The following is a 27,567-nucleotide window of genomic DNA, read 5'->3' as shown; positions in this document are numbered from 1 at the left end:
AAACACTTGATAGTGCAGATTTGTGCTTGCTAAAAACTGCTGCTGTACTCATCCTAGGATGTAGACACAAACACATTTGTTTGCCTTTTCCTCTATTACATCTGCATACTGGTAATGATTTGTAATCCCACTATCCAGTGTCAACAGGACCCTTTTGAGTTTGCTTCCTCTCTTAGGTTTCTTCTTCATGATGTCTCGGGGAGTTTTTCACCTCCAGCTTGCTCGATAGGGATCTAAATCTACATCTGTCAGTCCAGATGCTTTGTGACGATGTCTGTAAGTGCTATACAAAATGAAAAGTTCAACTAAAGGAATCCTCCAATAGTGATTTGCATTACAACAGCGAAATCGGAGAATAATGTCACTTTCTTTTTAATTAAATACGTAATATATTTAATTGTGTATTTACAATGCAGCATTATTTAACTGATAGAAAAATAGTGCAGTCTCCTATACACACACACACACACACACACACACACACACACACACACACACACACAATAGTTTTAGGATAGTTGGTTGCTTGGGAATGAACCCCCACACTCTGATGGTCCCTGAAATAATTACTTTATGTAATACCACTTAGCTCAGCTTGGCAAGTCTGAGAATATTCAACAGCATATGATGCATCTTCATGCCACAGTGGCTTCTGTAGCCACATCTATGGCAGTTAGTGTCAAACAGGTTCAACAGGTTACACTTCTCGCTGGATGCCTGATGCTATATATTCAGATCAGACTGATGTCCTCCTGGATGATCTTAGTTAAAGTTGAATTTAAAATTGAACAGTCCAGAGCCAAAAGGGTTAAAGCCCTGGAAACTCTCCCAGGCCCCGTGGAAATGGTGATGGCCTTCTCCGTGCTTGCTCTCAGGGTCCATTGGGTCTTCACCCTTGTCAAATGAACTCCTCGTTTCTGCACAAGAACAGAGAAAAGGTGTCAGATATACCAGCATCTTTCGAGACTCGTGTTTTATATTACCAGAGGTGCAAGCAGCTACAGTTTTCCCCCTTTTACAGTGATATAGGAGACACCTGAAAACTGCTTTTCTGCTATTTCAAAGTGCTCAAGCCAAACAGGAATAAAATTAGCCAATTCTCAAAGAATGTGGTACATGAACGACACATTCACTTCTACAAGAGGTTAATTATTTATAACCCTCACACCGAACCAGTGATTGATTAATTTTTTTAACCGTTCCATCTGGGGAAAAACAATACCATTACATCCAATCTAATATACTGTTGATCGATGCACCTTGACATTTAGTCTACATGCTGCCCAAAAAAATTAAAGTCTGTCTGGACCTCTGGAAATTCTGCAATGTCAGTATAATAATAAAAGAATAGGATTTGCAGTGACCCACCATTAAATTTTCTTTTCAGTATTGTAGGCTGTACTTTTTAATTACTAAAATGAAAGGAAAATTCATTTTACAGACATACAAACAAGAAAGTGTTAATCAACAGTCAATATATTTTATTAAGGTCAGAATCAGCCAGCCGTCCATTGTCTGTACCCCTTATCCTACACAGGGTGGCGGGGAGCCTAGAGTCTGGGCTGGGATGCCAAACCAACGCAGTGCGCAATTGCACACACACACACCCATTCACACACTACGGACAATTTAGAGATGCCAATCAGGTTACAACACATTTCTCTGGACTGGGCGGGGGGACCCGGAGTATCCAGAGGAAACCCCCAAAGCACGAGGAGAACATGCAAACTCTGTGCACACAGGGCAGAGGCGAGAATCGAACCCCTAACCCTTGAGGTGTGAGGCAAACGTGATCACCAGTCAGCCATAGTGCATGCAGTATCACATGGTCTAATTATGCTTGCAATTAGAGTTCATAATTGTTCTAAAAATACTAACAATACATGCAGGCCTGACATACACTTATGTTAATTTTGTAATAACTGTATAAAGTAAACTTATACTGTATGTGTCGCGACAGACCGACAGCCGGCGCACAAGGAACTAAAATCGCTCCTCCCGCGACTGCCGCGCTGGCGCTGAAGAGACAGCCCCGCTTCAATGTTTTGGACAGTCGGAAAGCACGTGGAGGTGGGGCGGAGCCGCAGACACACCCTCTGGTGATGAATGGCGCGCCGCACGTGAAAATTCCACCATCCAGCAGACGAAGGGAGAGTATAAAAGGCCGCTTTTCCGCTCGAAAGGAGAGAATTCTCTCACATGAAGTGTGCCTGGATTACTGCCAGTTATCTGTATTGTTTGTATTGTTTGTATTGTTTGTATTGTTTGTATTGTTTGTATTGTTTGTATTGTTTGTCCCTAGCTACAAACGCGGCGTTGCCTGACGTCTGAGAAGAGCCCCTGTTTCACCGGAAAGCCCCGGAGCGACTCTGGCAACCCCGCAATACACTGACCTCTCACCACACGCTGTCACGCCCACACGCGAGCACACACACACACACTCCAGAACGTTATAAATAAAAATAAAAATAAATCTCACTTGTTAACGTTACGACGGCCTCCCGTGTGTCTGTCTCCACCCACCGCTGGGTAATTTCCCTATATATGATATCATAATATTTCTGCAGATTACAGTTAAATATCAGTTCAACCAATACAATTAACCGTTTATGCTGCAAGCATGGATCCGATCCGTCCTTTCCAACAAAATGCATGTTTATTTCTCTTTGACTGTTAGTTATTTTGGCAGATCTGTATTAGCAAAAAAATCAAAAACATATCACAGACTGTGTTCAACATCCCCACTAATCACCAAGTCACAACCATAATTTCTGTTAATTTGATCTGAATTCCAATCTGATTCATCCTTCTTTATCTGCAGCTGTACTTACATACTTATATACTGTATTCCTCATCTATGTAAAACTATTCAAGCATGGGACACAAAAACCAACATCAAAAAACGGCTTAGCTTGGTATTTTTATATTAGCAGACAAAACTGATTGAGGGTTTACCTGGCTCAGTGAGCACTTCCTTGGCCTGTGCGATGTCTATGAACTTCTTCTCAGCCTTGTTCTTCTCTTCAGGATCCTGGACGTTGTCTGGGTGTCACTGCTGTGAGAACTTCCTGTAGGCTTTAATGAGCTTCTTCTGGGCTATCCTAGTGTTCACACAAGCCCAGCTGTTTAGAACACATTAAAACATGACACACTTCAATATCAACCTAAGAAGCCAAAGGGTAGGTGACAGTCATTCTCGCTGTACTCCTTAGCACTTTCAAAGTCCTTAATGGCTGCATAGATGTGATGAACTCTGATTCAGGGGATCAGTCCCAGCTCTAATTTAGTCTAGGCCATCTACGGCAGTTAATTCAGCTAATAAAGACTCGTATGAAGCTGTGCTTGATTAGGGATGATTAGAAACTAGACTCTTTATGGGGAGGGAGCTCAGGGGGAAATCTACAGATAGCAATTTTACTGTCACCAATATTAGCATGTTGTCAAACTTGATTGTGGGCAATACAAGAAACCAAAGTGAAAAATGACCAACAGGTCAATGAAAGAAGTCTAAACTAAAAAAGTAAACTCAAAATTTTCACTACAAAATGAATCCTGGATGCCACCTGTTAATTATAAAGATCAATATGCAAGTTGTTCATGGTGGATTTTTCCTTTAATGACTTAATTTTCCTTTAATGACTTAATTTTCCTTTAATGACAAGTCAAAGAGTTACAGTAGGCTCCCTCTCTGAAGTCTTGCCTGTGACAAATCACCTGTTACCACCAACTCTTTTCAACATGATGCATGTCAATCTTCTTTTCATGTCTTATCATGGAGTAAAACTCACCGATGTGAAATCAGGTTTAACTCGATGTCACGTATCGTGACGGAGCGGAGATAGGACGGATGCAATTGCAGTATGAACAGTTGTTTATTTTAAAAGAGAGACAGGCAGACAAATCCAAAACATAATCCAAAACAGGCGAAGGTCAGGCGATCGGCAAACAGGCATACACAGGGTTAAACATGAATCAAGGTCGTGTCACGGAAAACAGGGTCGATAAACTAAACGAGAAACATGAACTATGACGAGGAACTGGGAGCGGATAATCCAGCGTGAACGAACTCTAAACATGGACCGTGACTATGACTACTAAACAAACCAATCTAACTCTAGGATAATCTTCCGCGTTGTGTGCTGGGAGGCGCGCGGTATATATGTGGACATGATCAGCGTCTAAACTGATCAGCCTCTAAACTTGCTGAGGGCAAAATACAGACACACGTGAAATCCCAGCCAATGACAGAACAGGGAGGAGACGTGACAGAAACATAAACAAAACACACGTGTCCAGATGTCACTACTGTGAACAACGGAAAAGCAGGTGCTCGCGCATTCGCGCTTAGAGCACGCTGCTTCAAGGGGAAATCATGACACTCGATGACTTTGCTTAGATCCGGTAAAGCGGATTTAGACTTGTCCGTGGCCAGGTAGACGGTGGCTCTTCTGTAGTAGGCCAAGTATTTTTTCGGGTCACCGTCTACACACGGATGTCAGAAAGTGGTCGGTTAAGATTCAGACAGAATATTTTTTTTTGCAGAAATAAAGAAATGATTGCTGGTGACTTTCTGAGAAAAGCTCACCGACTCCTGCGTGGAAATGGGAAAGTGCGTCGGCCAGCTGTCCGGCAGCCAGGAGCTTCTTCCCCATCTCCAGGTGCTTCTCGACACTGTTCTCACTGCTGCATAGCACTCCTTTAATCAAAAGTAAACTCCGGCCAGGATATAGTAAAGTAAAAATATAGTGACAAATGGTTGGGTAGAATAATACCATTGATTTCACTATGCTTGCAATTATTATTATTATTATTATTATTATTATTATTATTATTGATAAAAGACATGGACACTAATTTTCCTGTGTCATTTTTTAAATACAAAGCACACATCATTATCTTGGACTTTATCATAATCATCAGCACAGAGAGGTCTCATTATCAAGTCACATCTCTTTAGAGTCTATAGAAAAGCTTGGCTTTGTATGTAGAGTACTACTTAGTGCACTAGAAGAAACTTGTGAGATTCATTCCTTAAGACTAGTGAGGTCTAATGAAAAATATATCTGTAGGATCTGTACAGCTGTGTGACAGTTCAGTTTCCACACTATCTATCCAGTATATGAAGTCAGTACCTTCTTACCTTCGTATCGAAGATCCAGCAGCACAAGCACAAAGGGCACATAATTTACTAGTTTGTATGCGACTGGTGTTATAGTTACCAAGATATAATGTTTTTTTTTTGTTTTTTTTTTGTAAACTCAGGTGTAGGAATATGAAGGCTTGGCTACAATGATGTTTAAAGAAGATAACCACAGCGCAGGACATGGTTTCCTCACATGCATATGATAAAATCAGCTGCTGATTTGGTCTTTTTAATGTGTTCTCAATGAACATGAGACTAGTTAAGCAATGAAGGCAATACATCCCAGACCATAATATTTTCTGGACACGGCTTGGACACACTTTATTTGAACTTCCAATACACCAGGCACATGAACAGTTTATTTCCAGAGGGTTAGGGTTAGTTCCTTCATTCATGGCCCTTAAAGAGTATTCTTAATCTTCAATACAATGTCACTGTGACCTGTGATATACATATCAGTTATTGTATAAACGATTACAATTATTTATTATACATATTTTTTTGCATTTAGCAATTTCATTCTTTACATATAAGTCATATATTACAAGTAACAACTCCAATTTGTTGTTGTTTTGTTGTGTTTATCGAGGCTAGTTAATATTAACTATGTAAACACAACAAAACAACAACAACCATAAATTGGTTATAGATATTGCGATAAATTAGGTCACAATACACTTTTCTATGATGATGTAGGTAAGGTGATATCCATCCATCCATCCATCCATCCATCCATCTTCAATACCACTTATCCTTCAGGGTCACGGGGAACCTGGCGCCTATCCCAGGGAGTATCGGGCACAAGTATATCCTGGACAGGCCAATCCATTACGGCATAATCACACACACACTCACACACTACGGACACTTTTAGACATGCCAATCAGCCTACCATGCAGGTCTTTGGACTGGGGGAGGAAACCGGAGTACCCGGAGGAAACCCCCACAGCACGGGGAGAACATGAAAACTCCGCACACACAGGGCCGCAGTGGGAATCGAGCCCCCGACCCTGGAGTGAGGCGAACGTGCTAACCACTAAGCCACTGTCCGCCTGGTATTGTGATATCTTTTTTTAGTAATTACAAAATAAATAGAATTGAATGGAAGCAGCTAATTATATGTAAATTTGCTGGGGTTTTAAAAAGCCTAATCTTTCAAATATCTCCCTCCTTTTTAAAAAAAACAAATTTTCAGTGTTAGAATTTAGTTTTTGTAGGAATGAAATAAATAAAATATCATCTAACTCAGTTGAACAGTTCTTACTTGTTACTACTGGTACTACTTGTATTGTTCTCTGCTAGATATATATCGCTTTGCTTGTATTTTTCTCATTTGTTAGTCGCTTTGGATAAAAGCATCCGCTAAGTGAATAAATGTAATGTACTTTAAATCTATTCATTTATTTTACATCCCCCCCCCCCCCCCACATCTGTTTACATGTTTTCACATCAAGGCTACTTTGGTGACAGTTTGTTAGCTAAATTATATAGCATGATACATATCCCTGCTTGAGTGTGCGGGCATACTTGGCTAATAAAACTGATTCTGAATCTGATTCAGAAAAATGGCAGTGATCCGTACGAAAGCCGAAGGAATCGACTCTTATTGAAGAGCTGAGCCAAAGGATTCGGTTCACTTAAAAGAGCCAGTGCTTTCCATCACTGAAGGAAGTGAAGGTGCGCGGTGAAAAAGCATCATAATGGACGCTACAGTGGCATGTAATAATTGTGGCTTACCGTACACATTGTCTGGTAAAAAAAAATAAAAATGTTTTAAACAAATTCTCTGTATTTACTTATACAAGTATTTTCCGGACGCATCTTGGTTACACACTGCTGAATGCGCTGAATGCAATGTGGGTTCAGAACACACCTAATTAACCTAATTAGCTAGTGAACCTTTGACAATTAGCAGACTACATCCTCAAAGGGAGCGTTTTAAAGCTAAACAATGAGACTTAATTGATAAACATGGCCTTCAAGTTAGCTTGAGTTTAGTTGGCTAGCTAGCTAACGTCTTGCATTAAAGCTTAATTTTTTATTAAAAAAATTTTTTTTTTTGCAGTGTGGTTTCTTAAAAATGATAAATAACCAAATTCCACACAGCAAATGTTAGCCATGTGAAATGTTAAGAGCAGTGGGGGAAATTTCCCCATGTGATGTTTAGCTTCATAAATAAGTGAACTTGATGTTTTTTGGTGGTTTTATTGCTGTTTACAGAGGGTGAGGTTGTGGGGAGGCTGCCCCATGTGCTCTTCTGTGTGGAGTGTCTCTGCTCTCTGGAGTGTCCTCAGGACTCCATCTCTGTCCCCTCAGCTGTCCCGACTGTAGGGTGAGCACTGTTCACAACTCCTGTCCATGCAGCCATCACTCCCTTACTGCGCTACAGCAGGTCAACCAGCTTTCACAACTCTTTTTATGGGAAAGTAGCTAAAGCATGCTCAATTTGTCACCAGATGACACCATAGACTATTTTTAAAAAAAAAATTACTTATGATATGGCAATGAATATTACTAACTAGTTTTTAAAAAGAAAGCGAGGCAGATAGGGTGCCGATACTTGTAGAGTTGCATAGATATATCATGAACATGCACATTTTTTAACGTGTTTACAAATGAAGACGGCAGGCAAAGTCGTGAAAGGTGAGTAGTCTGAAGGAAATGGTTACTCGTTTGTAAGTATCAACAAGAAAAGTGTTTAAAATGAAGAACTATGGGACAGTAAAGTTATTAAAACATAACTTTCTCAGAATTACTAAGTAGATAACACTAGTTGGTCATTACTACACCCCATAACGTTAGATAAGTATGTCTGAGTTTAGTATTTATGCAGACCTTTTATATATTTTTTTATTCCTCCACCACTAAGTCTGTCCATCCATTTAAGGTTTTCGTTAATGCAATATCTCAAGAACCAGTGGTTGAATGTTTGTAGGAATTCTATAGACTATATAGTTGTTGTAACTAGCAGATGACTCGATTATTATTTGGAATTGATCCAAAAATAAACGAGGTCACAGCAGTTTCATGTTTAGGAACTCAAGGCCCTTTATTGTTTTTTTTTGGCTAGCTACGGTTTTGCCATCATTCCATGCTTCTGTGCGTCCTTGCTTTTGCATGAGATTCTTGTTTAGTGTGACATCTCAAGAACGAAAGGTTGAATGTTTTATAGTGTAGCAGCAGCGGCAGGTGGAACACAGACAGAGTGAGACTGGTTAAGAGAGCTTTTATTTTGTAGCATGGGAGTGCAGAAGGATTATGGGACACTCTGTCCTGGGGAAGCAGTCTGTGAGGGAGGTGTTAGAGAGGAGTGTGGTCGCTATGGGCCAGGCAGAGCGGTGTAGGCTGGTAGCAGAGTGCGAAGGCAGCGTAGGTAGTGGGGGTGAGGGCTCTTGGGGGGGAGAGACTTGCTGTCGTCATCGTCATCTGCAAGACATAGAACAGAATTGATCAGCATAGACATGTAGACAAAAGCTGCTCAAGCTGCTGAGGTTGTGATGCCTTTTTATCCTCTCCAGTCTTCTCTGAGAGGGTGAGGAGTTGCAGTGTTAATCTACCGCAAGTTGTGCTCTATTTCCCCACCTCATGCTCTGCGGCAGTCGACAACAGTGATGCTGAAATGACTGTCTGTTCAGCACCCAGGTGGCAGTAGTGTGAGGAGCATTTTTCACCTCTTCACAGGTTCATGTGGTTCCTGTACGTTTCTGCTCGCTTATCGGCTGCTGCAGGCGTTATCGTCAGCTGCTGGAGGCTGGCCTCCATTAGTTGCTGCAGCATGGAATCCATGTTTTTATTTTTAAATTTTTTATTATTATTATATTTTTTTTCCTTTATTTTTTTATTTGGCCAGGTCTGTGCTCATTCCCGCATCCTTCACCAGACTTACAAATGAGAAAATACAAAATACAAGCAAAGCAATATATCAAGCAGAGAACACTGCAAGTAGTGCTACAATAGAAGATTTTTAATTGAGTTCTAGAAGATGCAAAAATGTAATCAGCCCTGAGATTCTAACCAGCGACCTTGGCGTTCTTAACACCACGCACTAACTAACTGAGCTACATTGCCACATATATAATATATCATAATAGTTTCGAAGAGAATTTTTAAGCGAATATTTGTAAGTGTCCAAAATTATATGGAGGGAGCTCTGTGCAGCGGGGAAAGCACTCAAACATTGCCCGGGGAGGGAGCGTCATGTCGCACAGACTCTGGCCAGCTCCAGGCCGATCATCGCTGATTTTTTCCCAGGGCGTTGAAGAGTTACCATTGATGAAATTGTTACTTTACATTTATTTGGTAAAAAGCTTAGACTTTTCCGGAACATTCAGCCTTTAGGGGCGATTAAGAGTTCCCGGATAGCAAGCACATTAGGCCGATTCTGGTAGAAATGCGCGACTGTCGGCTCAATGCCGGTATCGGTGAAAAGGTAATTGCCCAGAGCCCTGCTGACCGTTCACACCACTTCTCGTTGACAGACGGTTTTTGCTATGTGGGCCAATCTCGGCTGAAAGCAGGTGTAATTGCGGCAGGTCCATACTCGGTGTAGCGGTGTGTATCTGCTTTTTCGAGTTCGTTAAGTCACAGACGGGCCACAGCTAAAATTAAGGAGCTCAGCCGCCTGGAAAAAACTTTTGACGGTTAAATCAGTTAGGATACTCGAGGCTGCAGTCATTCTTCATTTTCAAGAGGAATCTTTTCAGCTGAAGAAGGTAAGTAATTTAATTGAGTAATTTCAGTCTACAATATTGTTTGATATTTAAAATGTCAGGGAGAAAATGTTTTTTAAAAATCTTTTCAACGGTATGTGTGATTGTGACAAGAACATCAGACGGTATCCTAGCAGCTAGCTAGCCGCTAGCTAATTTAGCTTAAGTTAAGAGGCAGCTCGACACTTTTTTATAAAGCTTTTTTAATTGCTCTACAAATAAGATAAACTCCTAGTTTATTCCTTCCCTTTCCTGTTTTACTACTTTTTATTTAACTTTTTTAATATGTTGTGTCAGAAAACCCACACAGTTTGCAGCATGCTGTGTCCCGTTATTAGATTATATTGTCCACTGGGCAGTATAACAGACCTGTTGTTTGGCTCAACACTGTATTTCTTATGTGCAATTCTTAGCCATAGTCTAGCAATATACTAATTTTTGTCTCATTGAGTGATCCTGAAGGGATTGAATAAAGTTTAAATGCAACTGTATTTTACAGACAGTGATAAAGAGGGCAGGACCCGGTCAGACCTCCAGTCAGACGTCGAAGTGTCTGGGTAAAGACCATCAAGGTGTAAAACATGCAGATATTTGTTCAGCACATCGCTATTGCTATTCCTTGATGCTTTGAGAGCATATTCAAAGTTGTATTTTTCATGAAACATTGTAGAATTTGGCAATATAGTCAATATTTTACACTCTTACAGAGATTCTGCAGAACTGGCAGCCGATGGACGATATGCCGTGTGAGCGTATTCTTCTGCTTTCTGATTGACTTTCTTTGGTAGGAATTAATTAACCGTGATTTCCACTCAGCCATCTTACTGGAATTGTGTAGGTTAGGAATAAGACTGAGGATGGAGTTGTATAGTTGTATAACAAAATATATTTTATTTTCTTTATCATAGCCATGCTGAGGGAGGTGTTGACTAAATTAGAGATGGTGCTGGACCAACAAATCACTGAGATTGCTTCAACTACAGGAGGTCCAGCTGCAGCCTTTGGATATTGATGAAGATTTACTGCCCCTGCAAGACCTTCCTCAACTGCGTAGTCTGGAGCGAAGGATGCAACAGAGCCCAGATTACAAGCAAGATCTGGTGAGAATTTTTTTCTCTCTCTCTTTTTTTTTTTTTGTTAACAACTACTTGCACAATTACACAGCGACTGAGAGCATTTCTGTTTTCTCAAGGTGACAGACTCGTACTCAAAGCACAATGTTCAACACCACTTTGATATGAGGGAACAGTTATGACCTACTCTTTAGTAGAGATGGAAAACATGGAAAACACAAGCCGTGGTAATCCACGGCTAGATGTGCATTAAACGATTTTAATGCCTGATGTGGAGGAAATTAACCACTCGTTCAAATCGTTTAATGCACACCTAGCCATGGATTACCCCGCGTATACCATGGTCTTTCGACAATTAATAACGTTAAAGCTGTCATTGGTTTAGAAGCACAAACTTTGATTAGAAGTTTAAAATGATCGTTAATTTTTATTAGTTAAGTCATTAGATCTGGAATTTTGCCCGATATAAATCAGACACAGAGATAAAGTAGTATGATAAGATTACATTTATTCGAATGAATTGACAGATATCTATCAGAGAGAGAGAGAGAGATTAAGCGTGTATGAATTACCTGCATCATGTGTGCCTCTCAGCAGTCAGTGTTGCGCAACAGTAGTGTAGTAAAACTGAGAGTTGAATTACTTCAGAAACAGTGATCTTGCCACCTCGTTGCTGAGAAATATCATGTAGCTTTTCACCAGCAAAGCTATTTTTATTGTTAAAGTTGCAGACAGCGCTGGCAAGAGGTGTCTGTTCATATGAATGTCTCTGTATGCTCGAGTGTCTGTGCGTGTGTGTGCATGTAGGCTGCGCATTGACCAAGAAATGATTACGGTGATCAATCTGACGGGAACTACCTGTGCAATAAACGGTTATAATGCACACCTTCCAGCCAATCAGAATCCAGTATTCACAGTGACCATGGTATAAGCATAGTTAATGCTTAAGATTCATAATGACTGTATGATATGTATTGCTTTATTCCAAAGTTCATAGAAACCTCTTTACGCCTAAAGCTGCAGCGATGGAGGTCGAGGGGACCATGAAGAGGTGGCTCCAGCTGGCATCAGATCAAGAGTGTCGGTGCAAGAGAAGTCTTTTGCAAAAAGAAGGTATGTAGAGTGTTTTAACTGTGGTGTTTTTGTGGTATTTGTTAAAATGTTCATACTGTAGTCTATTTTTAATTGTTCATAAAAAATGTTTTTAAAAAAAATCCTTGCTCTTTTTAAGCGGTTGAATTAGTGTGCGTGTTTGTTGGTAGCTGGGTGGGTACACAGTTGAGGTCGGAAGTTTACATACCCCTTGCAGAATCTACAAAATATTAATACTCTTAACAAAATAAGATTGATCCTGTGTGATCGTTGGGAACTCCATTGTGCGAAACGTCCGCGTCGCTTCAACAAGGGGTAAGGTGCATACACAGTTTTTCTTTTGTTTGTGTCCTTGATGTCGCTGAGCAGCTACCAGGAATCCTGAAGAAGGACTAGCGCATTGGAGCGGTCGTGCTGCACGTGGGGGAAAACATCAGGTCAGTAGACTTCTTGCTTTGAATGACTGTTTAGTTTCTTGGTGTAATGAACAGAATCTGCTGTTTGTTAATAACTGGAATCTGTTCTGGGATCGGAACTGCTGTCAGACAACATCTCCAAGATGCTACAGACCAAGTGACTGTCTACCGTAAGCACATTTCCTACAATAACAAAGTTCATCATAAGCAATGTTCAGTTAATAGTCCAACACCTGTAGTACATTCTATAGAGACTGTGTCTGTTCCCCGAGCTATACAATTACATAGACAATTTCAGAATGTTTGTTTTAGTAACCTAATTAGCCTAAAATTAGATCATACATTCAGCACCTTTAATCTGAAGCTAGGACTATTAAGCATTAGATCTCTTGCGTCTAAGGCTCTTATTGTTAACGACATCATTACTGATCAGGAATGTAATTTAATGTGTTTAACGGAAACTTGGATTAAACCAAACGAGTACATGGCATTAAATGAAGCCAGTCCTCCTGGATACAGTTATGTACATCAGCCTCGTTCAGCTGGTAGAGGAGGAGGTGTTGGACTCATCCATAGTCAAAATCTAGCCGTCACACAAAAACCTAGTAATAAATTTAATTCTTTTGAAATTCTTTATACCAGCATAACTTATGTAGCCACTAAAAATAAGTCAATTCCTCTAATTATTATTTACAGGCCCCCAGGGCCATATACTGAATTTCTTAGTGAATTTGCAAACTTTATCTCAAACCTGGTTGTGTCTGTAGATAAAGCATTAATCGTCTGTGATTTTAATATTCACTTTGATATCCAGAAGACCCTCTGAGAACAGCGGTTGTGTCCATCTTAGATTCAGTAGGGATTAATCAGAACGTAATCGGACCTACTTATAATGGTGGTCACACTCTTGACCTCATACTAACATACGGATTAAATATAGAAAATATTATAATTTTTTCCGCAGTCTGAAGTTGTCTCAGACCATTATCTTATCTCGTTCATAATACGAATTGATCATAATATTTCCACCTCGCCTTGCTACCGCATAAAGCGTGCTTTCACATCAGCTACTGCACCGAGCTTCATAAATAACCTCCCAGAGACATCAATTATATTTGGATCACCGTCTGATCCGATAGAACTCGATTAGGTGACTGAAAGCTTACAGTCAACACTCCGCTACATGCTAGATAGAGTGGCTCTACTCAAAAGAAAAATAATTAGAGAGAAAAAGCTAGCACCCTGGTATAACGATCAAACACGAACCTTAAAACAGACAACTCGACAATTAGAACGTAAATGGCGTCAAACCAAACTGGTGATATTTCAAACAGCATGGAAGGAGAACCTACTGAAATATAGGAAATCTCTTAGCGATGCTAGAAAAGTCTCTCCACCTTAATAGGAGACAACAAAAACAATTCTAGATTCCTTTTCAACACAGTAGCAAAATTTACTAGGAATAAAACCACCACAGAGAGAAACACTCAATCACAATCATTACATAGCGGTGAAGATTTCATGGAACTTTTTATTGGTAAAGTTGAAAATATTAGATGTGAAATTCAGGCTATTAAATTAAAACCAGACAGTATTATAACTAACCTTGTAGACGATGATATAGCAATATCGGATTAATGTTTAGAATGTTTTACTCCCCTTTGAGAGACCGAACTAGCTTCATTAATCTCTTCAGCAAATTCATCAACTTGCATACTAGATCCCGTACCTACATGTCTATTTAAACAGATTTGTCCTGGAGTAATTGAACCATTTTTAAATATAATCAACTCTTCCCTTAGCACTTGCCATGTACCTAAATCATTTAAATTAGCAGTTATTAAACCCCTGATTAAAAAACCTGACCTTGACCCCTCTCAACTGTCCAGCTATAGACCAATATCTAATTTCCCCTTCATCTCCAAGATCTTAGAAAAAGTTGTACACAGCAGTTATGCTCGTACTTACATAGGAATAACATTCATGAAATGTATCAGTCAGGACGTAGACCTCATCATAGCACAGAGACAACGTTAGTTAAAGTAGTAAATGACCTTCTACTGACCTCTGATCAGGGTTTGTCTTGTTGCTTGTGTTACTTGACCTTAGTGCAGCTTTTGATACTATAGATCACACTATTCTCCTTGATAGATTAGAAAATGTTGGCATTAAGGGAACAGTCCTCTCCTGCCTCAGGTCTTATTAGACCGATCGTTATCAGTTCAGTTTGTAGATGTAAATGGAGACTTCTCCATGAATACCGAGGTTAAATTTGGTGTTCCACAAGGTTCTGTTTGAGGCCCACTGCTTTTTATTTTGTATATGCTACCTGTATATGCTAGGTCAAATTATTCATAAACATGGAATGAATTTCCACTGTTATGCTGATGATACAGAGCTGTATGTTTGCAACTGAACAATAACAACAATAAACAACAACTGAAGAATAGCGAAAAACTTCAACTGTTTTGTAAGTCAAACTTTTTAATGTTCACCTGGAATTTGACTCCTATGTGACTAAATGATGGAATTGTATCTTATGTTGGACCATGTATTCCATAGATTTTTTATTTGAATTTCTTGTAGCGTGCTTACTTGAAGACGATGAGGCAGAGCAGCATCGGAGAGACAGTTCGCTCCATTCTCCAAAGAATCGTGGAGAACAGTCTGTAATGTATGTTTTCGTTGAAAGTGTCAAAAGGTGGGAAGCTGGCTTTGACTGATCAGGATGAAGTGTATCGCCTTGTACACTGTGAATATGAAGGATAAAAAATGTATACCGTAATTTTCGGACTATTGAGCGCACCTGAATATAAGCCGCACCCACTAACTTTAAAAAGGAAAAAAAAAATTGTACATATATAGGCCGCACTTGTCTGTAAGCTGCAGGTGTCCACGTTGTAACGTGAGATATTTACACAGAAAGATGTTACACAGATAGATTTTTTTAACTTTTAATTAAATACATACCGTAAATGCTTTTTTTCCTGAACAGTGCATGCCAAGCTTACGTGCAGCAGCTCTATTTCCTTCTTCAACAGCCAGATCGATTGCCTTTAACTTGAAAGCTGCATCAAATGCATTTCTTCGTGTGTTTTCCATGATGAGGGTGTGTGCATGAAGCGTAAAATGACTGATCTGAAGAATTTAGTGTGAGTGTGTTTGATTTAATTTGAACAATTTCATTGGTCCACTGTGACCTGTTCTGTAATTTCATTGGTCCGATGTGACGAGGCTAAATGTTTTGGCGGCATGAAGCTCGTTAACCCGTAAAAATCCATAAATTAGCCGCATCATTGTTTAAGCCGCAGTGTTCAAAGCGTGTGAAAAAAGTAGCGGCTTATAGTCTGGAAATTACGGTACATGACAGTATATGCCTCCTTTGCAAACTCTTGAAAAGAAAGTCTTGCCTTCAGAAATTGGACATTTTCTCTGTTATTGCATTCCAAGACTTAATATTTTTGTTGATATTTATGTTACAGATATTGCCGAACAAGCACATGGACGTGAATATACTGTTGCCGGTTGCAGAGAGGCCATCGGCAGCTACCTAAAAAATGCCCCAGGCAGGAAAAGTGGCAAGAAACATATTATGAGTGTTTATGATGAAGGTTAGAATTTAAATCTACAACTTCTGTGATTCTTTTTCTTTTCTCGTTCATACAAATGTGCCATTGTGTAACACTGTTGACTGACTCATTAGTTTTTATATCCATTTGAAAAGCAAAAACCTTTCCACTATGCATATAACTGAAAGTGCATACATGCTCCAAACCTTTTGTGAATATTGATGATTGATTTGGAGGTTTCAAATTATGAATGAATTGTGGTTCACTTTCTTGCGATCAGGAATGTGTAGCTAATGTCTGTAGTTTTACTGTTTCCGAAATTGTTGGTTCAGACTGCATCATATAGTACATGTATATAACAATGAAATGAAATGCCATATATTCAGATATATCCACTGTCTGTTCACAGCAGAGCTACGTGGGATCTCCAGTGCGTCCTGCAAGAATTGGGCCTGAGTCCAGTTCAGATTCAATTTTGTAATCTCATTCCTCTCCCTTGCGTGACAGCCTCCAAACAGTACAATTCTAATGAGCTTGAATATACGGGGAATTCCATTGGGTTTGATGTCTGACTAATTAAAGACCCACCTCTTCTATGAACACCTAACCAACTCATAATAAAAAAAAAATATAAAAAAAAAAAAAATGCACTTACACCTCTAGTCTGCACTTTGCTTCTTCTAGAATTCAATGAATAGATCTTGTATGGTAGCTGCTCTTGTATTGTTCTCTGCTTGATATATCGCTTTGCTTGTATCTTTCTTATTTGTAAGTCGCTTTGGATAAAAGCGTCTGCTAAGTGAATGTAATGTAAATGTAATAAATTGTTTTCTTTGATTAGCAATACATATGTACTATATCTGGCTGTTTTGTGTGTTACAATATTGAATGTCATTTTTCAGCTATTCACTTTGTCTGCATTTACTAAAATTCATGCATGTTTATTAAAAATATTCACGGAGTTTGTTAAACTATATAATTGTTGTCTATCATTCATAAGATTCGTCATGGGAATTCCATAGACCAGAATCTAACATCCACATTATTGAAGCATTGTTTAATTACGGATTTTTTTAAGCATGCGGTATGTTATATACTTTAATTGTATCTTGCCACATAATGTTGGAAAATGAGTACTTGTGTACTTTTCAAGAAATTAGATACGAAAAGGATTACACATATCTGATTAGAAAAAATAGCATCGTAATGTGTGTAACTTTGTGTATAAATATTTGTGTAGTGTATTTACACCACATTATGAGGTGTGTGTATATACAGGCAATTACAAAATACTATGTGCATGTTGAGTTTTTCTGGAATTCCATATCCCAGTTTTACTGTTTTATAAAGCACTGAATGGTTTGGGTCCAATATATATTTCTGATGTACTGGTACATTATGAACCATCCAGACCTCTGAGGACATAAATATGAGATTCCATGAGATACTTGGAAATCTAACACTATATATATATATATATATATATATATATATATATATATATATATATATATAATATAATATAATGTCCCCTTCTCTCTGTACCACGTTCTAAATTTTCAAACTGCCCAAGAAAGAAAATTTGCTGTTTTCTGAGACGATGAAGTGGCTCTTAAAAGAGCCTTTGTGTATATTAGATGGAGTTGTCGTTTACGAGCGCTCTCCGCGAATACGCCGGGCCAGCTGAATATCCTTGGGCATGATGGTCACTCTCTTGGCCTGCGTTGTCTAGATTTGACATATCAAAAACAATACACGGCGCTTCTGAACTGTTTAACAGCATTATTATTATTATTATTATTATTATTATTATTATTACATTTTTAAAGAACATACCCTCGATTCTTGACATGGAAATGTTGTTTGTAAGTTTACATTGAAATAATATATCCAGATATCTGTACAGCTGCTTTGTGACAATGTCCATTATTAAAAAACGCTACATAAACTAACAAAATGCAAACGTTAGATACAGCAATGATTTAATACAACTCCGTTCAAATGCATACAGAGGCCTGCTCAGACACCACAGCGTTTAAAAACTCGACATTCGCGGCGTCATAAACGGGGAAAATGGTCACGCATACCACCAGGATAGGTCTAGAACTCTGAACGCTGCTCCGATTTCACTATATATGTGCGCGCGCTGGCCAGACAGACGGAAAGAGACACGGTATACAGACAGCACACCATCACATTTAAAGCATATTCACACATGATGATGATGATGATGATGATGATGATGATAAATAGTTTGATATTTCTGTAAAGCTGCTTTGAGACAATGTCTATTGTAAAAGCGCTGTACAAATAAATAAAAATTGAATTGATAAATATACTGCTATGTATATTATATAATGTTAAAGTACACAAATTGATTTGTAATATGAAAATATTAATGTATTTCTAATGTTAGTAGAAATTTCATTCTCACCACTGCTTCATGTGTTCCCTACGTGGCCTCATCTATCCACAAATAGGGAAGAACATTACAAAGATAGGTAAAGTATACAATAATTATCATGAACAGGTTAAAAAAAGGGGAGAGAGAGTATGTTGGATAAAAAGTATCTCAGGTTATGTCTTTCAGTCGTCCTCCGTCAGCCTTCAGCCTTTACTTCTCTTAACTCTTAGTTCTGTGCTAGGAGCGAGAAAGTGTGGTTGACCGCAGAGCGTTCAGGCCTGGAGAGTGTGAATGAACACACACTGACGCATGCTGCTCACAGAGACATCCACCAACCACAGGTCACTTCTAAAACACTTTGGTCCCCATGGAGAAGCTTTGGCAGCAGCCACAGGAGTACCGAAGCTGGGGAAGTCCTCGGAGCTATTCATATCAGAGGCCTTCTCACTGCTGGTAGCCCAGGGTGCCTCCCTCACCACAAATCCATTGGAGGGCCCACGGGGTTCCTCAGGTTTGGCTGCTGCAGTGCCAGATGGCTTCATGTAGGCCATCTTGGCCTCATCTTCCACCACATCAGCCATACATTCCTCTTCCAAGTTCAGGAGATGATCTATGGCTTCATCAACCATCTCTGGACGGCCAGTTACAGTAACCAAATTGGGATCTGCAGCTCCGCTCTGAGGAAACCGAAGATCAACTTTAAATTCATCCATGATTTTGCGGATACCCTTGGTACGAGCACCAATAATGCGAGCATGAACTCTGCTGTCCAAGGTAATGTCCTCAGATATAATTTCCTCCAGTTCATCAACAATGCCTTGGATAGCATCACGTGCTGCTATAGCATTCTGCTCATAGCCGGTGATGCTGAGCTGGTCATGGTTCTCGTCATTTTTCTCAGGGAACTGGATGTTGACATCATGGTCAGTATGGATCTGGGTGATTATGGCACCCTTGCGAGCAATGATCTTGAGATGATATTTGGGATCCACAGTGATGGTCAACTTGAAGCTCCTGAGAGCCCGATCCTCCAGTTCAGCCTGCAGCCCTTTGATGCGCTCAAGAAGCCCTTCTTTAGGTCCAGGTGAGTGGCAAGGCCTGTAATGGAAATTATGTCGGACTGGAGCTCAGGAGCAGGCACTTGAATATTGACCTCAAATTCATCCATCATTTTGCGAATGCCACTTCCTTTCTGCCCAGGGATGTAGCGATGAAGCTCAAAAGGCACTTCTCCTTCAATGCTCACATGTACCAGAACCTTCAGGGCTTCCACTGCAGCCTCACGTCTCCATGTAATATTTCTTGGCCAACTACCACAAACTTGGAACAGAGTACCCCTTCTGGGAAACTGCCGTTCCCGAGTTTGGACACACGAGGGCAGTCAAGCTCCATCCAGCACAACGCCGCCTGAAACAGAAGGTAGATTTGGGCTATTTTACACTGACGCAGCTCATCAGCGTTATTACTGTGCATTGTCTAGTTTTCACATATCAAGGACAATACACGGAGCTTCTGAACTGTTTAACAGCATCATCATTATGATTTAATTTTTAAAGAACGCACCCTCTTCTCTAGACATGGAAATGTTGGGGTTTTTTAAGTTTACATTGTCACACAGCAGCTGTACACATATCTGGATATATTATTTCAGTGTCCATTCTTAAACACAGATGAACAAACAAAGAAACTAACCACATGAAAAGGTTAGATAGACCAATGATTAAATACTACTCCGTTCAAATGAATACAGACGCCTGCTCAGATACCACAAAGTTTAAAAACCTCGACATTCGCGGCGTCATAAAGGGAACAACCGTCAAGCATACCATCAGGGAACTTATAGAACTCTGAACGTGACGTCATAACAGATCTTATGGCTCGCTGCTCCGATTTGACTATACATGTCTGTGCGCGCGCACGGAGACTGACCTAGACACGGTATAAGGACAGCACACAAACACATTTAAAACATATTAACACATTAACATTATATCATGTACATAGCAGTATAGTTATCGTAATAAAGTACACAAATTTACTGCTAATATTAACATTATTAATGTCTTTCTAATCTTATTAGTCATTTCATTCTCATCACTGCTCCTACATAACTTCATGTGTTCCCTAGGTGGCCTCGTCTATTTCACTCGAGAATATCCACAAATAGGGAAGAACATTACAGAGATAAAGGCTTAAAATAGCTTGGATGATAAAAAGTCAATAAATACGAAATCACTAAATAACTTTAAAGGGTTTATTTTCTACAGAACATGAATACAATCCTTTCACTCAAAATAGGACTCCCCGCTGCAGACGTTTTCAAAAAAGCTCCTAGCGTCATATCTAGCGACTTTTTAGCCAAACCTTAGCTACTTTCTGTAGAAGAGAATGGCCAGTACTGCCCGGTGAGTGTGAGGTCCTGCTTTCCCCCCGGAGACACACCTCTCTCTGCGGCTACTCTGTTCAGTGAGGGGCAGAGAGGAGCAGCACATTCATTCACCTCTAACTTTCTCTCTGAGAGATTATTTTACATGGAAATATAGCACGAAATCACAGTGCACTCGTTGTCTTTAACTTATGTGTGTGGTGGTTTAGTCAGATGACATCACGGTTATAAAATCAGGATTTTAACAGTGTAGATCAGCAGCTTGGAAAAGGTTTGAAAGTGACTGCTGGTGAACATGTAGTCTCTTGTTGGGCCGTGGTTCAGTCACTATTTCATACTCGTCCTGTTGTCTGACAACAGAAACAGAAAAATACGTAAATGAAAACAGCTTTATTGGGAATTTGGCTGTAAAGGGCTGACTTTAGGCAGAATGAAAATACGATGTAATGATGTAATGAATATGCTAATTAGTGCATGACATCATCTAGAAACGTGTGGACACAGTGCTCCTGTCACTCACTTGGAGTATTTTAACATTATAGTGAAGATGAATCAGTGCCTGGGAAATACAAATTTAGTCCATCACGGCTGGGAAAAGGAGCTATATTAAAATTGGCTGTGTTTTTATTATTATTATTATTAATAATAATATCTTTTGGAATTTAAAAAGAAGAAATAAAGAATATGTTTGAATGACATCTCTTGTATAGTCCGTGAAAACAAAAGCATACACAGTATTTGAAAAGTGCTTGAAAGTCCTGGAATTTCATTATGAAGCATCTGTACAGACCCTGTTATATGTACTATGTGATTGATGTATTAAACATGCCTCTTGATTTCTGGGTTTAGCATAGTTATACCTCGGTTTGAGTTTAAAACAATAGCTAGATTTACTGGTAGAATATTGCTAGTTAAGTTTCTCTCAGAAATATTATTGAGTAGATAAAGTATATTCAGTAGCTTTTCTGGGATAGTGAGAATTTAGGTTAATATAGTAGAAAACAAAACACTCAGATTATCCTGGTTGTAAGAACTGCTCATTCATCTGTACACCTTTACAGTTTTCACTGCAGATATATCATCAGCTTTATTGAACAATACTCAGAATCCTTGTCACCTCCCAGCCAATCAGTCATCAGTCATGATGAATTTTTGTATGGTTGGAAGCATGTTTAAAACACAGAAAGTGCTGAGATCATGTAAGAATGAGGTTTTACTCACTGGCATAAATGTGTTCACTTTAAACTTTGCTCCTTCCCTTAAACACTTACCTGCTTGAGAATTTCCAATGTTTGTAGAATGATGATTCTCAGTACAGCACATTACCAAATATTAATGGGATTTTAATTTATTTATTTATTTGTGACAATTATGGGATTTTTTAATTTATATAATATGCGAACATTTTATTATTATTTTTTTTACATGATTTTACACCTTATCTTATTTGGCTCATCAAGGTTCAGAGCATTCCATTCTCTTAAATCAACATTTCCCATTGTTAGTATCAGAATCTTATTTAACATGCAACATATTCAATAATCTGTAACTAAGACTCAATAAAGAAATTCTCATTACACAGTGTCCAGAATGTCTCTGAAACACTTCAGCCTATGATTAGCCATGGATTCCTGGGAGGACACTGTAGCAGTCTCTGAGGATTTCTTCTTATCACTTCACTGTAAAAACAAACAAAATAAAAAAAAATAAAAAATAAAAAAAAAACAACCCCAAACCATTAAATGCTGGCTTCATCTTCTTTTAATTTGATTGTCAGTGCTCAACTCAAACCAACAACAGTATTATTAATAATATCAGGAATGATTGTGTCTAAAATCAACCACTGATTATATCCCACTTGTTTGTTTCTAGATTGTATGATTTATTTAGCCAAATCTAAACTCACCTCTCCATTTGTGTAACTGGATACTCAGGATAATAAAATTTCACTCTGTTTTCCATCCACCCCCCCTTCCATTTTCTGCATCTCCTATCATACAGGAACCTTGAGCCTATCCCAGAGATCATAGGGCACTGGACAGGGTACACCCTGGACAGAGTACCAGTCCATCGCAAGGCACACTCACATACACATTCGCACACCCATTCATACACTACAGACACTTTGGACATGCCAATCAGCCTACCATGCATGTCCTTGGACAGGGGTCATGCAGCAGGCCAACAACCCTAAGCACAAAAAGCACATATGGGTCCACCAAAGTATGGTTAAAAGAGAATAAAATTCATGTTTCTGAATTTGCCAAGTCAATGTCCTGACCTTAATCCAATAGAAATGTTGTGGAAGGACCGCAAACAAGCAGGTCATGTCAGGAAAATCACCAGCATTCCAGAGTTGAAGCTGTTCTGTACTGAGAAACGAGCTAAAATTCTTACAAGCCGATGTGCAGGACTGATCAACAGTAAAAACAGGGAAAATGTTTAGTTTCGGTTACTTCTGACCAAGGGGTTCACACCATATGCTGAAAGCAAAGGTTCACATAGGATCACATAATAGAAAGAAAACATTCTACACACCGTTATACCACCAGCAGCAGTCTGGACTGTTGACACAAGGCATTTTCATGCTGCTGATGCCAATGTCTGACCCTATCATCTACATGTCACAACAGAAATCAAGATTCATCAAATCAGGCAATGTTTTTCCATGCTTCAACTGTCCAGTTCCAGTGAGTCCACGCCCACTCTAGCCTCAGGTTCCTGTTCTTGGCTCACAGACAGGAGTGGAACCTAATATGGTTGTAGCTTATCCACCTCATTTGGTTAGACGTATTGTATGTTGCAAGAGGGTTTTCTGCTCCCCACACATGTAAAGAATTATCATTACCATAGCCTTCCTGTCAGCTCGAACCAGTCTGTCCATTCTCCTCTGTCCTCTCTCATCAACAAGGTGTTTGTTTTTCTCCATCATTCTGTGTAAACTCAAGAGATTGCTGTCTGTGAAAATCCCAGATCAGCCTCTAAAATTCTCAAACCAGCTCGTCTGGCACCAACATTCATACCATCATCACTGAGATCACTGAGATTCTGATGTTTGGTGTGAACATTAACTGAAGCTTACTGAAATACTTACCTGTATCTGCAGGATTTTATGCATTGCGCAGCTGCCACATGAATTAGTTAAGTTCTTTTTCAAACACATCCTGCAGAAGCAAATAAGATCGGCACTCCATCTGCTTTGAGTAGCCTAATGCAAAATGTATTCAAAATACTATTTTTAAGAACTCCAAAACACCTGAAACTGGATTCAAGGCACAGTATACAGTGTTACCACCATTGAAATCACCATTTAATTACATATGCTTCAACAGTTAAAATATATCATAAATAAATAAATACATTATTATTATTATTATTATTATTATTATTATTATTATTATTATTATTATTAATAATAATAATAATAATAATAATAATATGTGTAATTTATATAGCTCCTTACTCATAACCAGTGTCGCTTTACAATTACAATATTTCAACAAAACATGGAACATGCGGTAGACTAGATTTGAGAAAAAATATGATTTATAGTTTACAAAGAAATATTAAATTTCTCATCAAAACATGATTACACTGCTTATGCTAAGCTTAATTTACACAAGTTTCTAATTACAAGATTGAATTATATAAAGTGTGTGCGATCAATTCATGTAGTATTAATGTAAACCCATTACATTATGAAATCTTGTGGGGATGTTGGCACTGACAGGTACTATAACTATAGTATTTAAATTAACATGATTCAAAGGTGTGTGATAGAATAGCACAGTGTTTTAATAAATTCAATGCTATTGAATATTATGTGCTATTATTAATTAATATCATCCTGGTGTCTAATTTTTTGAGAACAGTTTCATATTAAAATACAATGAATCTGCACATTTTAACAGTTCAGATGGAGAAGTTATTAATGTTTTGTCACAGTAATGATTCTGTGTCTCATTGCCAAAAATGAAAACCTCTTAACTCTGAAAGTCAATTAAACAATGTTTGAAGGAGAATCTATAATAAATGCATCATCAGATGACTAAAGGGAATGCTGGATGATCCGTCACATCAGTTTTAGCCTGACATTTTTGCTTTTGTTTCACACATTTGTACAACAGTTTTGATGAATCAGACATTGATTGATTCATAAATCAATTATCTTGCTGGATAAAACCTATACCTATATTATATATGTATATATTTAAGTATGTATAAAATGTAAATGGAAGGTTTTTGCTTCATGTTTTTTTAAACTTTGCTGTTGACTGTCGTTTGAGTCAAACTTATTTGCATTTGAAGAACACAAAGTGCATTTGCCTTTTAAATAAACTAAATAACCATTTAGTGATACACCAAGTGGACAGCTCAGAGTTTAAAGGGTCAAAGAGAGGACTTTCTGATCTATGTCGAAGAAGGTAAGAAACCTCTCTAAACTGTGCCTTTATTTTGGCACAATGAATGATATATTTGTTATATGATGCACTTCATATAATTTGATGTGCACAGTTAAAGTCTGATTATTAAGTGGTGAATGGTACATTGCTTCCTCAATTGGCTATTTTCTTTTTAATCCTTGAGTGCTCTTGTAAATTGTCTAAAGTTGGTATCTTTCTAGTTAAGCAGAAAATGGAGAATTCACAGAGGCCCATGCCTTTTCTTTTACTTGAAACTCTGATTTCAAGTATCAAACTGATTTCAAGTATTTTAAAAAATCTCATTTTACAGTACACTATGATTGATTTAATATCACTTGTAAATTGTCATAATTTAAAAAGACAATACCTTTTATAGATTAAAAACACAACCTATCAAATGTTCCTATAATGTATATATTTTTTTACGCAGTGATATGCATTTTCTCATTGCAGTCGATTCTGACCCCATCAGCAAGGTAAGAATACAGTATAGTAGAATACAGAAATACACACACACACACACACACACACACACACACACACTCACACACACACAAATGTCTGAGACCACATTGAAAATCTGGATTTTTTTTCTCTTTTACATTTTGAAATAAATAGGTTTTAGAATTTTTTAATATTTAAAAGAAAGAAAGTAAATGTTTAATATTTTGGATATTTAATTTTTTAAATTCTGCAACTGTAAACATTAAGAAACTCTGAATATCTTGTAAATATTTTAAAGGTTCTACTTTTTTTTTTTTTACTGAAGTTGTAGTCAATAATACAATTTCGATTGAAAATTATAAAATTAAATAAGAAAAAAAATGTAAAATAGAAACATTTTCCACTATTGCTCTCAGACTTTTGGCCCCGACTGTGTGTGTGTGTGTGTGTGTGTGTGTGTGTGTGTGTGTGTGTGTGTGTGTGCGTGTGCATGTGTGTGTGTGTGTCTGTGTGTATGTAAACAAACTATTAATGAAAATAAGATTTTGTGTAAGATAAATGAATGAATAAATATGTTCTCTTCTCCCATCCAGTCGATGTGGCCTTAGGAGGAATAGCAATACAATCTTCTTTACACTAACAATTATCCTGCTTACTTTGCTATCGATGACAACAAAGCATCTAACATGAATTTCGACTCATGTACTGCTACAAATCCTCAGTATAATCCATGGTGGAGGGTGGATTGTTGGCGGTGTATGATATTAGCAGTGTAATCGTCACTAACAGAGGCGACTGCTGTTCAGAACGGATAAATGGTGCTGAGATTCACACTGGCAACTCCTTGGTCAACAACAACCCCAGGTGAAATATTTAAAAAAATTATTTATATAAAAATATCGGCCTAAATGAGTAAGAGTTTATTTATAGAATTTTATTAACATTTTAAAAAGCTTGCTGAATATAAGGCTTTGCAATTTGGTAACAAAGATTTGTATATATTTACAACTCTAATGAGGCATTACAACATTCCAGTAAAATTGTTCTTTATGTAATATACATAATTATAAAGCACTTTAAGACTTAATAAATATATTGTGAAATATTTTCAATGATTATTATTATAAATGATAATTAATTAATGCTTAAATATTCACTCATAAGTTTACTGTAGTATTGCTCATTTAGTACTGTACACTTTATTTTACTGAAGTATAACTCAGCAACATTTAAACAAACTTATTACAGAAAATGTAGGTAAAATATATTACTGCAGATCTTTATCTGATTGGCAAGGACATTTTTAATTGTATAAATTGTGTAATTCTGACATGTAAATTTACAAGGAATGAATTACTACTTACTGAAAGTAGTTCTGGCTACATGCCAAATTGCAGGTTTAAATGAATGCTCTCACTGTAACATGTTAGTCCTATAATTAAAACTTATACAAGGACATGGATGGATATTAGAATACTGCAGTATGTCTCTCTCTCTCTCTCTCTCTCTCTCTCTCTCTCTCTCTCTCTCTCTCTGTGTGTGTGTGTGTGTGTGTGTGTGTGTGTGTGTGTGTGTGCTATACAGTAACTACATAGTAACTTAACTACATAATAAATTTTCTCATCTTCCCTCCAGTCAATGGGGAATCCATCTATTTCTTAGAAGGAATAGTGACACAGTGCCCTGCGATGGACTGGCACCCTGTCCAGGGTGTACCCCGCCCTGTGCCCGATGCTCCCTGGGATAGGCTCCAGGTTCCCCGTGACCCTGAAAAGGAGTAAGTGGTTGAAGATGGATGGATGGATGAATAGTGACACAGTATGAAGCACAGAAGGGTTTAATTGGGAAGGTTTTTATTTAATTTTATTTTCCTTTCCTGGGAAATTCTTTAGAATGGAGGGCTGCAT

At 38.3% G+C, this 27,567-nt stretch overlaps 1 protein-coding gene and 3 long non-coding RNA genes across 7 annotated transcripts; 2 read left to right on the top strand and 2 right to left on the bottom strand.

Annotated features, from left to right (window-relative positions):
* Window positions 1-393: 393 nt before the first annotated feature.
* LOC128630044 (uncharacterized) lies at window positions 394-4,254 on the bottom strand. Of its 2 annotated transcripts, none has more exons than XR_008394269.1 (3): window positions 3,789-4,254; window positions 2,956-3,122; window positions 394-917 (listed from the first exon to the last, which is right to left on the bottom strand). It is a non-coding gene; the product is annotated as an uncharacterized LOC128630044 (long non-coding RNA). The 2 variants fall into 2 exon arrangements; XR_008394268.1 differs by having other exon boundaries at window positions 395-917; window positions 2,956-3,101; window positions 3,789-4,242.
* A 6,121-nt stretch (window positions 4,255-10,375) lies between these two features.
* Window positions 10,376-12,000, top strand: LOC128630072 (uncharacterized). Its single transcript, XR_008394312.1, has 3 exons — window positions 10,376-10,636; window positions 10,761-10,952; window positions 11,916-12,000. It is a non-coding gene; the product is annotated as an uncharacterized LOC128630072 (long non-coding RNA).
* Window positions 12,001-12,216: 216 nt separating this feature from the next.
* Window positions 12,217-16,867, top strand: LOC128630058 (uncharacterized). 3 transcript variants are annotated; one of them, XR_008394291.1, is made up of 5 exons: window positions 12,217-12,603; window positions 14,776-14,903; window positions 15,020-15,107; window positions 15,916-16,044; window positions 16,412-16,867. It is a non-coding gene; the product is annotated as an uncharacterized LOC128630058 (long non-coding RNA). The 3 variants fall into 3 exon arrangements; XR_008394293.1 differs by lacking the exons at window positions 12,217-12,603; window positions 14,776-14,903; window positions 15,020-15,107 and adding an exon at window positions 15,126-15,185 and having other exon boundaries at window positions 16,412-16,866; XR_008394292.1 differs by lacking the exons at window positions 12,217-12,603; window positions 14,776-14,903; window positions 15,020-15,107 and adding an exon at window positions 15,226-15,585 and having other exon boundaries at window positions 16,412-16,866.
* Window positions 16,868-18,553: 1,686 nt separating this feature from the next.
* On the bottom strand, window positions 18,554-20,269 carry LOC128629956 (vigilin-like). The gene is made up of 2 exons (XM_053678515.1): window positions 20,233-20,269; window positions 18,554-19,532 (listed from the first exon to the last, which is right to left on the bottom strand). Exons 1-2 carry the CDS (start codon window positions 20,267-20,269, stop codon window positions 18,679-18,681), a joined length of 891 nt encoding a protein of 296 aa, XP_053534490.1. The 3' UTR covers window positions 18,554-18,678.
* Window positions 20,270-27,567: the final 7,298 nt, after the last annotated feature.

Source organism: Ictalurus punctatus, unplaced genomic scaffold (genome assembly GCF_001660625.3).
Source record: "Ictalurus punctatus breed USDA103 unplaced genomic scaffold, Coco_2.0 Super-Scaffold_100046, whole genome shotgun sequence".
Taxonomy (NCBI): Eukaryota; Metazoa; Chordata; class Actinopteri; order Siluriformes; family Ictaluridae; genus Ictalurus; species Ictalurus punctatus.
This window is presented reverse-complemented; position numbering and strand designations above follow the sequence as displayed.

Bases quoted from the DNA above. Each gene is read 5' to 3' on its own strand.
- LOC128629956 (XM_053678515.1), bottom strand. From the start codon at position 20,269: ATGACGTCACGTTCAGAGTTCTATAAGTTCCCTGATG. The intron at 19,533-20,232 runs GTATGCTTGACG...CCTGCTCCTGAG, and splicing joins GTTCTATAAGTTCCCTGATG to CTCCAGTCCGACATAATTTC.